At 36.0% G+C, this 18,687-nt stretch overlaps 1 protein-coding gene across 2 annotated transcripts in view; it reads left to right on the top strand.

Annotated features, from left to right (window-relative positions):
• Nucleotides 1–3,959: 3,959 nt before the first annotated feature.
• The window catches only part of LOC6650954, a 35,888-nt gene continuing 21,160 nt past the window's right edge, over nt 3,960–18,687 (top strand). The window contains exons 1-2 of one of the 2 annotated variants that reach the window (XM_023180258.2): nt 3,960–4,048; nt 6,781–7,633. In XM_023180258.2, the coding sequence (XP_023036026.1) occupies nt 7,495–7,633 (139 nt within the window). In that variant the 5' untranslated portion in view covers nt 3,960–4,048; nt 6,781–7,494. The remainder of the gene's footprint in view (nt 4,049–6,780; nt 7,634–18,687) is intronic. The other variant, XM_023180257.2, reaches the window with a different exon arrangement.

The raw sequence follows: 18,687 nt of genomic DNA, 5'->3' as shown, positions 1-18,687 counted from the left end.
TTGTTACAAATCCTGAACCACTTTCTCATCCATAATAATTGGTAGCAACGACCCATTGCCAACGAATTTGGAATCGCTTAAGTGGACTAAACTGTACGTGACTTGGTCGATCAGTTCTAGAAAAGCCTTTTTTTCCTTCCCAAGCGACTCCCATTGGATGCGTGGAGCGCCCCTGCTTATTGCGGGACAAATCAAGATGGACATGTCAAATACTTTAAGCACGTTCGCTAAAATGAGCAGACTGCCCTTACCCTTTTCAAGTGTCAAAGTGACAACTGGCCATCGTTTAATGAGGCGCATATAGGACGTATATAAATATTCTGTCCGAGATTCGGCAAATAAGTTTTTGCCTTTCGCTGTCTGTAACCTGCTCTAATTTTAAAATGCATTCAGTTTAACCAGTAAATTTAATGTAGCTTATTATAAACTCGCTACTTGCGCTTCAACTGATAATGATGTTGATGGCGTTGACAATGACGGGTAAGTCGGATTACAATAGTGCTGGCAGCCAAATACCACTCCACGGAGAAGGCGCACAAAGAAAAGAAAATAAATAATCTGGCTGCACAAGCCAGAAGTCATACCAAACTAGCAGGAATTGATGAAGGTGACAGGTGGCTTGATAGCTGTGGGTGCCGATGCGGTAGTTGAAGCCAGCCAAGGGCATTGAATGATAAATATCCAGAAAATTGATTTTACTCTTATACAAATACTGATGAAACCACAATCATCGGATGGGATGCCCGACGAAATAACACTTGTGGCTCCAGATAAAAATCAGATAAGTAGCTTTCAGTAAAATAAAGTTGCTGATGGATATGAGAACTGGGCAAACATATGATTTTGCTGACACAACAAAAGAAATAATTAATAACTAATACTTCAAATCGACTTTCAGAAGAGTGAATTTTAAAGTAAGATTTTCCTTCTTTTTTTTTGGGATATCATCTTGGAATCATATTCTCATATCATTCTACATGCTATGGCATTAAGCACTTTTCTGCAAGGGTTGTGAGTTATTTATAACCGATTAATATTGACAGTTCAATTAAAAATGAGGTTGGTCAAGAACAATCCGCTTGCCTAAGTGATTTATGCTCTACCTTCCACTCCTATCACATTACCCCGACAATGGCCAACACTCGTGTAGGCGGAAGGCCAGGGAACAACACAATATATTATCTTTGGCCTTACGAAATTTAATCTTGCGCCACTCGAACTGCTTGCCTGAGGCAAAAATGTTGAGATGCCAATGCGGACAGACCCCGGGAACAATGATGGGAGAGGCTCAGCAATTGTGCCAGCGCCGTCATCGCAAATAAAAAATAAACTGTTTTCCATGTTATTTTATCTGAGAGGCGAAAAGCGATTTCCACGTGCCCAATGGTGCCCCGCAGCCATTGCTCTTGCTGTTGCTGCTGTCACATTTTGTTGGTCGATGGCAAGTCTTGTGATTTTCAGGTGGTCGCCTAATGAAAGCAAGAGCCAAACTGAGATGAACTGAGCAGGGACGAAGTTTTCATCCATTTCAACGTCCACAAAGTTGGTTCTGCCCGCCCTCCGGACTATTTCCGCTGATTAAGGCTGGGTACTCTTGAAATCCATCATCAATTAAGATATCACGTCAAAATGGCGTCTCAGGGCGCAACAATAAAGTCGTAGAGGTGACTGTCATGTGGTTCCACGTTAACTTCCTGTGGCTTAGTTTAGCCTCTAGCGTTGAGGACAACCACAACCATCAGCATCCCTCCTATCACCATCACCCATAGACCTTCGACAAAGTCCTCTTATGCTGTTAAACGGGCATTAAGCAAATGGATACGTTTTGGGATAAACAAGGTCCAGTGTTATCGTGTGCCCTGGCACCGTGTACCCTGGCTAACGCAAGTTGCGTGTGTTTGAACTCATATTAAGTCGAAAGTTTGTCCACAAAGTTCGGCTATCCTGGTGTGCCCTCTCATACTCCGACTGCGCTCGTGGCCAATAAAGCCTTAGATACCTAATGACTTAAATCACTTTAAGACTCAATCAACATTTCGTCGCAGAATTATAATGATATGGCATTGAGAGGATACATCTACACCTTCCCTAAGCCTAGGCTAGCATACAACTAGTAGACGTGTCCCTCTGAATGGTGGGAAACAAATTGCCAAGATTTACGACCAGCGGAAAACTAATTGGTCTACACGAATAAAATTGCTACAATTAAAGAAATCGTTTTTGGTTAATCCTGTTGTCAATCGTAATCGAAATACAAATTAGTATATGTCCTTTATTTATCATCTATGTAGATTCCAATAATAGTTTTGAAATTGATGTAATTCCTACATAAGGCAATTTGCAACGATTTTAATTTGGGATAGCAATGATAAATGTATCTTAACCTCATAAAGGTTAAATTCGATATGTTTTCTAAAACTATCTATTCGGATGCTTATCCTTGCCCAATATGTCATAGTTAGGTTTATTTAAAAGCAAAACGGAAAATGTTCTTTGTACCATTGTTATTCATTGAGGACTATGTTTAAAGGACCAATATTCGAATGCTGAAAGCTTTAGCGGTCTTTGCAGACTCTCTCATTCCATAGGGACATAGAGTTGAACTGCTCACTCTTATAATGATGTATGTGCGTATGGTTAGAGAAGTACGACTCTAGGACACGTTTGTCGCTCCAAAAAGCTTCTACGGACTCTCTTAAAAGCTTTGGCCAAGCATCTGCATCTGTGGGTTATCAGTCGGAAAGCATCCCACCAAATCGGCTCCTTCTTATATGGTTAGAACCTTCGGATGCCTAGCAGAGATGTGCGTTGAATTAGTCCAGCATCGTTTGGCACTACGGCCAGTACAAGCCGCATTTAAACGCAGGGAACCCTATGAGAAGAACAAAAAAGGATTCGGTATTTCGAATTTGTCGAGTTGGATATCAACGTGATCCTTAAAGTGCCCGAATCTTAAACAACCGACGAAAGCAAAGACGGAGCGTTCGATATGTGTCTGTGTGTGTGTGTGCCCGCGAACTGCTAACAGTCTGGTGATTTTTCAAAAAGTCTTGGAGCAACGACTATCCTTATCCTTTTTGGTGAAAGTACCGCGATTAATTTTGGCCAATTAAGGCAAATTAACACCATTCGATAAACCATTTAAATACAGTCTCCTCTTAGTGTGAGTGTGAAGGCAGAAGGCAGCCATGCTAAAATGAAATAAATTGCCTACATCGAATTAATGCTAAAATCCAAGTAATCAAAACTACTTCCCTTCTCAGCAATATCGGTGGCTATTTGTCATTATTAAATTCCTTATACGTATGCGTAATATTGTTGTTCTTAATGAAGTTTGTAGCCTGAAATGGTTTTGTTTTCCTCGAAATGCGCATCCATGTGAATGGAATTGTGAAAATTGTTTTGCCATAATTTTTGGATAAATTGCGATTGAAGACGGTCGTCGACAAAACCAACGACGAACAAAAATTTGAATCGCGATGAGATTCTTTGGCGACAACTCAGCAATTTTGTGTCAACAGACAAAGTTGGATGAAGTGAAGTGAAGTGAAGCAGCAGCTCAAGTATTTGTGGCCCTGGCTAGTTAACATCAACTACAACAAATATCTGCCAGCCAGTCGAAAGTCAAATTTTTTAATCAATACAAGACAACTCACACATACATATTTACATTGTGTGTGCATAGTACTACATGTTTACACATATGTTATGTGTGCGGGTGTGTATTTTTATGTGACTGTGTGTGTGTGTGTTTGCTTAAACTAAAAGATTGTTTGTCATGAATTTATATTCAAGCATATCGGCTCAACTCACGTAAAAGCCGCAAATCCCTTAAAATTTGATTGGGAACGTCGTATCGGATTTAAATTTAAGATTTTCTGCCCTTTTAATACGACAGCTTGACAGTGATGTGAAGATAATGAGCCAAGTTGCTACTTTGGAATACATTTGATTCAGTGGAATTACGAATTCAAAATTGACATTGTTCGTTACGAGACCAAAAAGTTTGCTTTTTGAAACGATTGGATTACAAATGTTTAAGAAAATGGTGAGTTCTTAAATTTATTTAATTAAAAACCTAATCTAATTTTTTCTTGAGTGCTACTATCTATGAAACTGTGATATATTCTTGTATTTGATACCTTCTGCGATCCAAAATTATAAATTTGTGTATCAAAAATCATCTTAAAGTTGACAAATGTAAAATTTAAAGACTTCTGTAGAAAGGACCATCAGATTGAAGATAATTCAACTAAATAAACTCTTTTGCAATATGCCTAAGGATGGCTGCTGTAGCTACTCTAATTTCTAAGAAAATGAATTCTGTGGGCTGGGACCATAAGTGAATACTTACCCGCATTTCTTAGTCCTTTTGATTAATAACCTCGTGGGGAATACACTTCTAAGACAACATGCTGACAGATTTTTGTTCTCGGTTTGAGGTGGTGGCCCGTGCTTGTTAAATAATCACTGTGGACGTGCTCTCCATCAAAAATGCGACAGTATGACAAATCTAAGACTGACTTGGCGGACAGTAAGCGAAGAAAAACCAACTGCTTTGCATTAAATTTGCATTTGTCAAGTGGCAACAGGTAGAAAAAATTTAAAAGGCATTTCCATCAACTACATAACGAAAATGTAATCCGTTAGATAAACTCTTCGTTATATACGTTAGTCGTTATAGTGATTTGAATAATTTAAATGTCAACTTATTAAATATATGCTTTTAAAATGCAAAGGAATTGTTTAAATTTATGGTTTTTAAAAGGAAATTCCTTATGTCCTACTCTCATATAAAATTTAACCAATATACATTTTTTTAAAACATTAAAATAATAAAATAGTTTTTTGTTAACCCATTAGAGCACTCAAAAAAAATCATTAATACATCGTCTAGTCCGTATATACATACATATATAGTGAGATATTACTGAATATTACGGGTGTATGTATATAGTGAGATATTACTGAATATTACGGGATAAAAGAGGGCTAATCAATAAGTAATAACTAATAAATTAGACCTAGAAATCTTAGGTTAATGCAACAGAAAAATGAATTTAATTTACCAATTCAAAATCTACTTTAGAGTTTTCATTTTAGAGATTTTATTAAATTAACTTAATAAAGGATATCCTCCTGATATGTTAGTAACTGGATTTTTATAGGATTGAAATGAAGAGAAAATCGGTTTAGCCTTTACTAAATGTATCTTTATAAAGAAAAACTGGGAATCGTACACCAAATTTTACTAGTTTTGAGCATTATGAAATTTAAGATAATCTTTTTACATTTGTCAACAAAGAGAGTTAAAATAAAAAAATTTAAAAATATCGATATCTTCTTCAAGTTTTATAAAGATCGTCTTTTAGCTTTAGAAATATCACTTGCGAATTTTAAGAACAACCTCTATAGATATTTTTTACATAATAGATGTTCATATATAATAAAGCAAAAGTATTGGTATCTACCAAATGATCTAATTTAATTCGTATTAAGAAAATGACCTATAAGTTTTAAAAAAAAACTTAGAACAAGCTGCACATAATTTAAACGATATTATATTCGTGATTTCAAGCTTTTAAAATACAGAGACAGACGATAAAAAGACTTAGCTATTAACAATTTCAATACTTTTTATACCCTTGCAAAAAGGGTATATTAATTTTGGTCAAAAGTGTGCAACGCATAGAAGGAAGCATCTCCGACCATATAAAGTATATATATTCTTGCTCAGCACGACGAGACGAGTTCAAATAGCCATGTCCGTCCGTCCGTCCGTCCGTCTGGATCAACGCAAACTCCTCCTAGACCGTAAGAGCTACAGAGCTGAAATTTTGCATGTAGGCTTGTATATACTGCAGGCGTTGTATATCTCGGATTCAGCCGTATCGGATCACTATATCATATAGCTCCCATACAAATGGCAATGTCACGAACAGTGACTTTTCTCAATAACTTCGTTATTTTCTGAGCTATTGTCGTGAAATTTAATATTGATGAGTTTATTATACATATAAACGACTATGCCGAATTTGATCAAGATCGGGTGACTATATCATATAGCTCCCATAGGAACGATCTTTCGAAAACAGTGACTTTTATCAATAACTTCGTTACTTTTGACGCGATTGCTTTCAAATTAAACATTTGTTAGTTTAATATATCTGTTAATGACTGTGCCAAATTTGATAAAGATCGGGTTACTATATCATATAGCTCCCATAGGAACGATCGGTGGAAAACAGTGACTTTGATCAATATCTTCGTTATTTCCTATGCTAAGATTGTAGGCCGTTCTTTCGGACACATTTCCCTTTTAGCTTAAACGTTTTTCCACTTTCATGGCTATAGGTAAGGAAAGAGTTACCAAAAAAGTTGCAAGGGTATACAAACTTTGACGCGGTCGAAGTTAGCCCCGGCCCTCTGGTTATACCTAAAACACACTATCTTCAAACTATCTTTTGTTCAATTTTTACCTAACTAAATTAAATTAAATTTCCCTGTTTTAACAAATAAGACAATTGTATGACCAGTCTGGCGTCTGTCTTTTCATTCTTTATTAACAATTTATATTCCCATACAAGAGAAACTCAATAGTAAAGTATTGGAAAAAATGTATGGGATGAAAACTTTTGCCTCATCTGAATAACAATAACGTTTTTCTTGGATAAAATAAAGTTAATACTGTTAAAATCATTTAGTTGAAAACTTTATCCTTGGAATTTGTATCCCAATACTAATATGCATATATTATTTTCGTTCCGTTCTCTCCTGTAGATTCGTTGGAATTGCCTAACAAGGAGAAAACTCACTGAAATGGATATGGTAAACAATTGCCAACTGTACACAGTTGTTGGCCTGATGCTCAGCGGCTCGTAAAGTGGACAAAAAATATACACTTTGTGTCGAATTTGGCAGGACAATTTAGATAGCAAATAAACGCACTTCACGGATCTCTTTTTCCCCCCCTCATCCACACTCTTTACGCAATTTTACGCACTGAATAAACGCGAGAAAAGAAAACAAGAAAAGTGCAAATTCTAATATTCACGCGGTATTTGATTTGGTCAGCAATTTGGAAAGCAGTCGCCGTAAGAGAAAAGTCCTTTTGGAGGACTTTGCGTCGACTGGCAATAAGTTGTCAACGTTTGACATGTTTATGGTGGCTCCTCAGATCCAGAACCCAAGACATCATCATATGCTTCTGTCCAACTGTTGGCTGACATTGGCCAGCGAAGCGTGAGCAGGGCCCTGCCAAAAAGAAAAAAAGAAGAGGACAATAAAAAAAAAACAGCTCAAAGAAGCCTCTCCCCCCACTGCGACGACGAACCTCTAATTGCAAATGAAAACTGTGTGAGTCACAGCTGTAAAGGAACGTGCATAGGACTCCAAAAAGCAGAACATCACACTTAATAGAGAAATCCTTTGTCTAACTTGAGGCTTAAGTGCGCCCCGCTGGCAGTTTTCTTGCCCCTCGGCGGCGGCTTCGCAATGGAGCCACGCCTCAACCAGAGAAGGAGGTCCGCTCATTCTCGGTCCCCCTACCGTTCGGTCTATCGACTAGGACTTCTTGGACTGGCGCTGCTGTTGGCGCAGTCTTTCAACTGTGTTCTTTGCGGCGAGAAATTGGGTAAGTGGCTTTATCGCTTTCCTTATTTACAGCTCGGCTCACATCATTGCCTTCTTGTCTCCTGCTGCCATTTTGGCGCTGATGTAGAAGATGGAGAAGAACTGCCCGCCTTGTCATTGTTTTGCTTTCGCGCTCATGGTTCTTATCTTTTATTTATTTGAGTTGCTATTTGACATTTTTCTTTGCCGTTGATTCCATTGCCGTTGCCGTTGCCATTGCCATTGCCTTTGCCTCTGCCGTGGAAAGTTCATTAAGATGGTGGCATTCTATTTACATTTACCCGCTTAAATCGATGAAAAATGTGAAAAGTTTACATTGCAAATTACCATTCGGCACTTGTGTTCAACATCAACAATATCAAGAAACTTTACCCAACCCACGAATTGTGAAACAAACTGAGCCATCACGCTCATGTGAACAATCTGCTCCTTGTGTTAGGTCACCGTTACGTATTGGGAATATCTATGGGGTAGCTTAATTGCTTTCCAAGTGAACTAATTTAAGCGGTTTATGTTTCTGTTTATTAAATTAGAGAGAACTTATCGTACATACATATATGCATAAGTCCTTTGGGGGGCAAAATGGAAACAGTATCAGTAAAGTGTTTACCAAATTGATGTTGAATATGCACCTACAGTTCTATATAGAAACCGTAAGAAGATAAACGGGAATATAAAAGGATAGATAATTTCGCTATGGAAGAAGCCGTCTTTGTTTATAATTCGCTATGTTTCATTCATATTCATACTCAAGTTTAATTACATTTGAAACCAATATGCAAAATTCAATTATTTTACAATATTATAATACAATTTTAATAATTCAGTCGAAATACAAATGTTTGGATATCTGAATACAATTAGATTCTTTGCTCTCATCACACATCTCATGGGGCTTTGCATATTACGAAATGGTGAAATTTGTTTTTTCTGCTGCACTTTCATGTCAGTTTGACAGGAAAATCAATTGGACTCCTCTGGCATGAACACTTGACACTTTTAGTCCTCCCGAAAACCGGCGGCTGTCATTTGCCTTTTCCATTGCCGTTGCTCTCATGAGATTGATGGCCTTCAAAATGCTTGTCGACACGTACGCACCTTGTTTTACGACTTTTGCTCATCGTACGTTATTGACAGAAGGCAGAGGAATAAAGAATAAATTGAAAGAAATTGTCTGTTGTTGTTTCTACAACCGTGTCAATTCGGAAGTATGAAAGATTAGGCTTTTCAAGGGCTAATGCAGACTTTTTATTGCATACAAAAAAAAAAGCCAACAGTTTCCATAAAAGTTTGATTGAATTTTTTGACGTACATATGTATGTATTTGTATGGCTTACTTTTTGTGCATTCAGCAAAAATATTCAACCATCAACTAAAATATCAGTTATATGGATTCCTTACGTATGAATTCTATTGTAATTATTGTATAGACTACAGCTTCCATGTTAGGTATCTTAAGAGAGCATCCATAACCTAATCTCTAACATCAAGTTGGAGGAAATTGCTCGTTTTATTCAAATTAGGGGAATTTTTCGGATGCCAAAGATGCACACGTGTATTTTTTTTTTCCACAACTTAGTACATATATTTAAATATAAGTATGCACACACACACATAGACATGTATGTATGTGTGTGCGTCATCGCGATTGCTGGGATCAAATTTAATATAAAATAATAATCGTGACATTCACATTTCGCCATGGCGTTAGCGACTGCTCCGAAAAATGCGTTTTTGATTGCCGTGTGCGGTGGCATTAGATAAACCGCAGCTCTCTATATGTATGTGTGTATGTATATGTATATATATATGTAAATATATAAGTACACAGGGGAACCCATATCCCAACACCCATGAGCGAACATAAGTGCGTAAATTACATACGCTCGTGTAATGGGTCTTCGGAGAAGGCGAAGTGAAAAACATGAACCCAGCCATGAATAAACATGCTTCCTTATGGGCCTCTATATGTATGTATGTACATATATATACGATATGAATGGAGAATGGGGAGTCCGGGGTGACAGGGAGCAGTTATTCATATTGGGGAGTATGCGTGCTGGGGACAAAAAATGTTCCATCAAGCCACAGCACTGCGGCACTTTTTTGTGATTGTTGGTGTTGTTGGTGTTGTTGGTGTTGTTGTGGCAAAGAGCAAAAGTTCGCATTAAAAAGTTATGAGCGACAATATTCGCGGTAATAAAAACAGACGACAACACAGACACAGACACCCAAATTATTGACTCTCTGGCGATTGTGACGACACTTGCCTTGGATATTGTGTGGTGTGGTGTCCCTGTCATAATCACCGTGGCGATTGTCGTGTGCAAATGAAGCATTATCAACACAAACGAGACAAATATTACAGTTCTTCGATTAAATGCCTGAATAAAAAAGCTTTGACCGTGCCACGCTCCATGAAGGAGCCATAGGAATATAAGAAATAGAGAGAATGATCCTTCTATTACTATCTCTATTCTCTTTGTATTTGTATCTTGTATCAAGATTTTTGTTTTAGAACGATAACTTCGATATAAATTGGTTTATTATTATCTTTACCAAAAACACTCTTGTCCTTATCAAGAATTTCTTGAAACTTAACATTTCAACAATTCTATTTTGGGTAGAAAATGTTGTGTGTTTTTTACGGTTTCGCTTTCAATGGTTTACAATATTCATGGTTATATTCATGGTTAAAATTACCCAGGCGTTCTGGTTTTAAATTTAGATAAGCTATTTCCGCTTATTAAGCCTACGAAATGCATTAACAGAAGTGCCTATTTTTAACTGAAAGAAGTCCTTTCTTAACAAGGTCATTAAGTAATTTTTCAAAATACTCTGCTCGAGGAATACAAACTTCCTACAAACTCAAATTGAATTGAAGTCCTTGCGTCTATCCGCATTAAAGAACGATGTCCCGCTGTGGGAAAATCTGGATTCACTGTTGCGCACAGGGCACCATAATGGCATTTGTTATTTATAAGCAAATTAATCGTTACACTTCTTCATTTCATCTTCGTTTGGATGGTCGATGGTACTTTAGGGTTCTGCTATTTATGATGACAAATGCTCAAAACATGGTCAAAGTCCTTTAATACAAGCTATACATGACAGTAAGTGTCGAGGGGAAAATGTACTCAACTAAATTGCTTCATTGGGTGAGGTAAAACTAAGGTAAAAACGGATGAAATTGGCTTAGTTAACTTGTATTGTGGCACAATGGAAACCATATTAGAAATGCTGATTTATATTACCCTATTACATATTAGTTTTCAATTTGTTAGGTAAAGTGAACTCACCCTAATAATTAATTCAATATTGAAACACTTTCTGTACTTTTGTAATTTTATATAACGTTGTCAAAATGTTTACAACTTTTGCGTGTTAAAACTGTGGGAGCTAAATAATAATAAATATTTAATTGTAAAAAGAATAATTATATAATTTATAAATGGTAAATAACATTTACAACGCGGATAATTTATGCATTGAAATGACAAAATATTATTTGCCCTTCTTCAATTGTCATTCATAATTAAGTGCTTAACATATTAAATAAACACAAACACATTAAATAAACGCATACAGAAGTACATTAAATTATGCCCTAAAAACATTTACACAGTTTTTTAAAATAAAAAAATCAAACTTACTTGGCTGCACCGAAGTTCGTATACCCTTGTGAAGGCTTTCTTAAAATCCTTAACTCCTGCGATACATTTCATTAAATTAGGTTAATTTTTCAAATATTTTTGTAATTCATAAGACTTTATACTATCATTCAGGCTATATTAAATACATTTTTCAATTGATGTTTTATTAATGTCATTGTGAGATCCGTAAAGTAGACTTTTTCATCGATGGATTTTTATTATTTTCTTTGTTTTACAGTGCTTATCATATTTATAACCCACTTTTTAACGAAAAGAACACATTGTCTGAAAATTTTTCCCAAATGACATATTCCTCAAAAATTTTAAAAATGAGTAGTTCAATATTTGAACTTTGAATAAAAAACAATCTATTCACTTAAAATATTCAATTTATTAACGATTTCTTAAAAATAAGTAGAAACAAAGAAAAATAAGCCCCCATTTGCTGTATCAAAATTATAGCCCAATGTCATGTTTTGGTCAAGTGTAGTCCGACGATTTGTCAAACATTAACTTCATTAAATAAATTTAAAACTTAAGTTACCAATAGAAATATGTTAAAAAGCAATAAAGGCAACGAATTTGACTATAGAAAACAAAAAATGTACAAAATAATTTTCCTGCCATTGTCAAATAAACAATAAATTATGAAAATCAGATGAAAGAATTTAAAGTTATGAATAAGTATTGAAATGACATGCTCAAAAGAAAAATTGTTTTGCTTCTAAAAGTTTATATCCAATATTTGAATTGAAAAATTTCTTGTTCAGTTTATTTTTTATTTGAATTTAGAAAAAAGGATTTAAAAGATAAAACAGTAACTAACTAAATATGTACATATGTATATGTGCTGCAATTGCCAAATATGTTTAAAATTAAATTTCTAAAGAAGTAAATTGCATTTCATGTTATTAATTGTGATGTTTTTAATTAAAAATGTTGTACAGTTCATTCACATTTATGTTCATTATCACATAAAACCTTTGAAATTGTTGTAGTCTTTGAAATTGACCAAAAATTGCTTATTGTTTTGACACGCTGGTATTAATTTAAAAGTGCAATTTGCAAATTTCTCTGGGTTCAGTGACCCTGGTCGTCACTGTCATTGCCAGCTATGCCTGACAATGATAAGCAATTAAGAAATCTGTCACAACGCTAAATGATTTTGATGTTAAATGTTTTAACTTTTCTTATTGTTTGTTTAGCAAATGCTTTAAAAAAGTAATAAAACTAATTAAACGATTTGATTACAATTACAATTTGTATAATTACAATCGTTTGGAGTCCTGTGTAATTGACAGAGACGAATGCATCTATTTGGCAACAAATTGTGTCTAGTTCGGTTTGCCCATTTGCCATCCATTCATGGCATGCAATTGCAGCTTAACTGACAGCACTCTCTGACCCAAACAACCGTCTGAGGTGTTTGTGGTTTGTTGATTTATGAGTTCGTTGGCCCGTTTGGCATACCGCGATTAAGCTCCAACACACACCTGTTGCTCTTAGCTGCAAGCAAAGTTTCTATGCACAGTAAAGAACTCTGCAAAGAACTCGCCCTATTTTGGGGATAAGAACTGGATTTATTTTATATCTTCCCCCCCTTTGGATTTTATTTATTTTAGGAACGCCCTCCGCTTTTGTCATGTCGTCCCCTCCACGAAATGTCGCCAGTTCTATTGACAATGTCATGCAACATTCAAATATTAGTTTCAAATGAAAAAAAAAGGAAGAAAACAACTTTAAATGTAAAAATAAACAAATGTTTTGCTGCTACAATTTGTAGGAATTTTGACAGGCCCTTTGCAGTGAATCATTCGAATGCATTTTATCTGATCCCCGGAAGAAGTGAAAGCAAACATACCACGAATTTTGAAAAGTCAAAAGAGCAACGGAATGGGGGGAAGGAGGGGAAAACAACCTTGTTTAAATTTGGAAACTCTTGTGCATCAACACATGTGCGTTTATATATAGACTTTAGCTACCTAAAAAAAATGATGATATAATATTAATATCAATCATAATGCTGTAAACCATATGGCATAGTTAAAGTTTATATTGATTTTATATAACTTTTTATATCTCTCACATAACTTGATCAAAGCTGTCTTTCCTTCATTGTTCTGTGTATACTTTTACTCTTTCTTTTCACGCAATTGAAGAAGCCATCAGCAATCATGTCAGCGTAATTTGTGATGACAGGCAGTAGTCGGTCCCCCCTTTACGTGTTTAGCACGTGCCCGCTGCCAGTTTTTCCGCCTCCAATACCATTGTCTCAAGTTCCCTTTGTGCAAACAAATTTCGTAAAAGTTTTTTACCTGCTTTTATCAACTGCCCTGTGTATGTGCGTATGTATGTTATGCTAGTCTTTGGGCATGGCTAAGTGAGTGAAGCCTGTTTGACACATCCTGTCGGCATCAGTGGAGCGCTGAAAGTTGTGAGCATGAACAAAAATTGGTGCTCAGTGACAGGCAGCTCTAATATTCCGGTTAAACGGGAAAGGAAGACATTCGAGTCGATGGAAAATGCATGACACAACTTTTCCAGTGTGAGTCTTTTTTTGGGTAGGAGGGGGCAAGACAATGATACAGAGACAGAGGGGATAGACTCGATGTTAGCTGCATTCGGGGGAGAGGCTAAGTGCCAGCAAGGCATACGGAATGTTTCCTTCACACCACTGTGTCGTCAATGGCTCGGCCTGACTCGCATATTAATTGAGAGCGGCAAAGTCGCAAGGATAGACGCGGTCTGCGAGATCGCAGGCGGATCAAGGTGCGCTGCCTGTGGAATTTTAAATAGCCGGGGGTAAGCGCCCAACTGGATTATGATGGCCCGAGACGTGGACACGTGAAATTTGATTCACTGAGTTTATATGCACTCTCCCTCCCTCCCTCATTCATACATACATACATACATACATACAATCATAGCAATTGTGACCAGGAGTTATGCGAGCTCGTGTGTGTCGCTGCCTGAGTGTGGAATCAATGAGAGACCTCTTTGGTGTGGGAGTTAAAGACGCGCCCACGGCAGGAATTTCAATTTGACGCTCATTAGGGGCAATCAGCCACTAAAGGGACTTAACACAATGCGGGCTCAGAATCCCCGACAACGGCGGAACTGGAGCCGCCGCTCAGTTTCTACCCAGGCGACAGTCAACAGTGAGTGTTGCACGCCTTCAGCCACGCCCACGCACCGCAAAGGCAAACAATTCGCACGCGGAGAAAGAAGCAATTTTCCGCATGGCTGCAATAATAACTTCTTGAATTCGGGAGCTGTCGAAAAGAGAGCGCGACAAAATGGGCGGACTGACGCGAATGGCTACAGAGGCAGAGCAAGTGGCAGATGCTTTTACTGTGTTAATAAGCCGCTGAGCAAATGTGGTAATAAATCCTAGACGCAACTGCGAGCATGGATTAAAATGCAAAGCAAAATAGGCACACACTGAAGCCGTCTTAAAGGCTGTCTCTGCGCAAAGATACAGCAATGAGCAAGAGATAGGCTTGGCATAAATGCGCATAAAGTGAAGGCATGCATACAATGAAATTTTTATGAAATCTGTTCTATATTTATTAGAATCAACGAAAAGCTTTTGCTTATAACTATATAATGTAATTTATTCAGCACATGGTATAATAACTCTGCAAATAATTTCATCAAGTTTAAGTTTCTATGCTAAGACGATGTTTTAGGGTTAAATTGACTTTTAAAAAACGTGTCTAATAAACGTTAGTTTTTAAGTACAATACATGCCGATTATAACGATATCGATTTTTGAACACCAAAACCTCTTATAACGATCAATAAAATATAAACATAGACAAAAAAAGAGAGTAAAATGCAGCGGTCGAAATAATGAGAGTGAATTGATCATTTGAGGTACAAAATTTAATTTTTCTGAATCTCAAAAAGCAAAAACTACAGTCAATACCGTCTATAGCGAATATCGCCCTCAACATCGCAATGTTGCCGGTTGAGTATCGTTATATACGGGTATAACTCATCACAGTATACGATAAAATTGTTTAACACATGGTGTAATATGTCTGCAAATAATTCTTCAGACAAACGTTTTAACTAATATCATTTAAGCTTCACAACTACGTTTTGAAAATCTCAGCAGTTTGCATTAGTACCTACATTTAAAAATGTAACTAATTTAGTAAAGCAAGCAGTGCAAAAAAGCAGTTCAACATTCAAAAACCTGTCCCAAAATAACATTTTTCGTGCAAGAAATGTTAATTCGAGCCATAAAAGTTCCTATAAAAATGTGCTATAACAGCATATAACAACATATAACAGCATATAGCCCTTAGGAGTACCGGAAGTACTCTCACCCTTAGGAGTTTACTCAGTAGCCAACATATAACAATATATGACAACGGATAACAACATATAACAAAGTATTACAGCGTATAACAACGTGTAACAACATATAACAAAGTATTACAGCGTTTAACAACGTATAGCAACATATAACAAAGTATTGCAGCTTATAACAGCGTATAACAACATATAACAAAGTATTACAGCGTATAACATCGTATAACAACATAGAAAAAAGTATTACAGCGTATAACAACATATAACAGCAAGGAATAGAACAGCGTATAACGGCTACGGTGGCGACACACACGGAGAAAAATGTTAAGTTATACAACAGTTAGCTAAGAAATGAACCACACAAATTGGGACATATACCAGTGCACATTAAATAGTGTTTAAAAAATTTGAAAGAAAAAATTAAATCAGACACATAGTAAGAATTATTTCCAAGAAACAATTTGCTGTTGTTCTTTTTAAAACAAGAACTCATCTGTTTAGAATTAACGAATGTTTAGAGCTTCATTAGAAAGAGAAATGTTTTTCCTTAAAGTATAAGAGTGCTATCCTTTGGCTTTTTGCATTTATTTTAAGTGCAATAATGAGCCCTTTCATCCATTTTAGTGGTAAACTTAATACATATAACTTTTTTTACGCTGTGAAAATCCATCACTGCCACAAAACTTTTTGTTGTTGTTTAATGAATTGAGCTGGAAATAGTTTGCTATATATAAGGAATGTTGTACTAATCTATCGAACACATTGAAAAATGAAGTAAGGAAGTCGTCTCGCCGACTTCGGTGTACCATGCAGCAGTAAAACAATTAGAGTACAATTTATCATAACAAATGCATTTATGTATTTTTAAAAAATTCTGTTCACATGTTTTTTTTATCCAAAAGTATATTATATAAGGTAAAAAATTATGGGTGATAAGGGTGTTTTTTAAATTGCGGGCGTAGCAAAAATAAACTTGATTAATTAACATTTTACACGAGTTTATATACCAAATTTAGATGCTGTAGCTTTTATAGTCTCTGAGATCTAGATGTTCATTCCGACAGGCGGCCGGACGGACAGACGGACACGGTTAGATCGGTTCGGCTGTTGATGCTCATCAATATACATACTTTATGGAGGCGGAAAGGCTTTCTTCTGCCTGTTACAAACATATTGGTGACATTAAAATACCATTTCATCCTATGGGTGCATGGTATAACAAAACACTCAAGCAACTTTGCCAGAACACCTTTTAATCAAAAAAACATAGCTAAATATAAATATTGAAATTTCAAAGGAAGAATTTTTGTATGTAAATCATGCTGTTAGTTTCTAGTAGACTTGAAAGCAAGTCCCCAAATATATGAAGGATTCAATCTTTCCTTAATCAATTCAATCTTCTTCCCATTCAGTATGCGCACGTTAAACAATTCGAAGTAGCAATCGATGACAGCATGTTAAAAGTTCATTTTCAATTTTACCAAACCAAGGTCCTTAACGGCAATACCAATGCATTTTCAGAGCCAGGCCACGCCTAAGCCCAACAATATTATCTAAATGAAGTGAAGAACAATTTAAGCACTCAAATGCTAGAAATTCAAATGGCCATCAGCCTGGTCAAGGCGACTTTCATGTACCGTCAGCACTTGCGTTTCAAATTAACCAATTTAAATGTGAAAATTTGCAGGCGAAACTCTAATTGCATTTTAAATGGCAAAGATGGTACACGTTGAATGTCGTAAAATATTTAGCTTCATTTCAAAGGGCGGCATCGCTGCTTATAATTTTCATATTTAAATTCACAAAAATTAAACAGGAAAATTGTTGCGAAAGTTTACAAAGAGAACCCTTTTTGTTTTACTTTGTAAAGGAAAGGGTATTTGATCGAAATACGAATGCTTAAATTCGTGGAAATTAATTAACACAAATGGCACTAAATATGACTTTCTGTGGAAAATTGTTGAATTTTATGTTTTCAAGTCTTACAAGGGGAACTTCAGGTATGCGAATCACCGATTTGGATGAATTTTGGATATGTTGTAGAATTCCCCGTCATTTGAAGCTGTGTGAAATATTTCGGCGCACTATTCTATATTTTCCTAATAAATCGGCTTTAAAGTTATAGCTTTGGTGACTTATAAGTAAAACGCCGAGTGGTCTACAAGCAGCTCGACGGTGTAAGGGGTAGAGGTCCTGCCTAAAATCGACGGAACTCTGGTTCAACCCTCGCCCGAAACTAGTTAGTTTTGGGTTTTCATTTTTTTTTTTTTTTTGCTTTTTCAATAATTATTTTTGTCTAATAGCGAAATAGGTCTTTTGATGATTTTTGATTGGATTCATTTTTTATGCCTTTACAAAAACATATATATAATATAGACGCAAAATAGACTAATTAACTACTGCCTTCACATTTTTTGTTGTGATATAAATCATAAAAACATGATACCCGTATGTATATTTTCTCAAGACTATGAACATGTTTAAATAATGCTTTTGTGCAAAAACATACCAACTTTAAACCAATTTTAAGGAAACAAACGAAATAAAAATTTTGGAAAACCACTTTCTAATCTGAAGCGAACCATGCATACTTGAGCATTCCCTTCAATATCAGAGATGACAAGTGGAATTGCCCCGTCTTTGACGGGGATTTTACTTTAGTGCAGTCTTCTTTTGATGAAATTTCTCGATTTTCTTCTATAAGCGTTAAGGAGTTTTGCATTCTCTTTATCATATTTTAAACTTACCTAAAAAATACAGTACATAATGGCGTGCGTATAGCTGGTATTACCTTAATTGTACAAGTTAATAATAGTTAATAATAATAATTTGCATCTACAATAATTTCAATATACATAAAAAATGTTTCCAATTAGAAATCATCAAAAGACCTATTAGACAAAAATAATTATTGAAAAAGCAAAAAAAAAAAAAATGAAAACCCAAAAATAACTAGTTTCGGGCGGGGGTTGGGTTGAACCAGAGTTCCGTCGACTTTAGGCAGGACCTCTACCCCTTACACCGTCGAGCTGCTTGTAGACCACTCGGCGTTTTACTTATAAGTCACCAAAGCTATAACTTT

Source organism: Drosophila willistoni, chromosome 3R (assembly GCF_018902025.1).
Source record: "Drosophila willistoni isolate 14030-0811.24 chromosome 3R, UCI_dwil_1.1, whole genome shotgun sequence".
NCBI classification, from domain to species: domain Eukaryota; kingdom Metazoa; phylum Arthropoda; class Insecta; order Diptera; family Drosophilidae; genus Drosophila; species Drosophila willistoni.
This window is presented reverse-complemented; position numbering and strand designations above follow the sequence as displayed.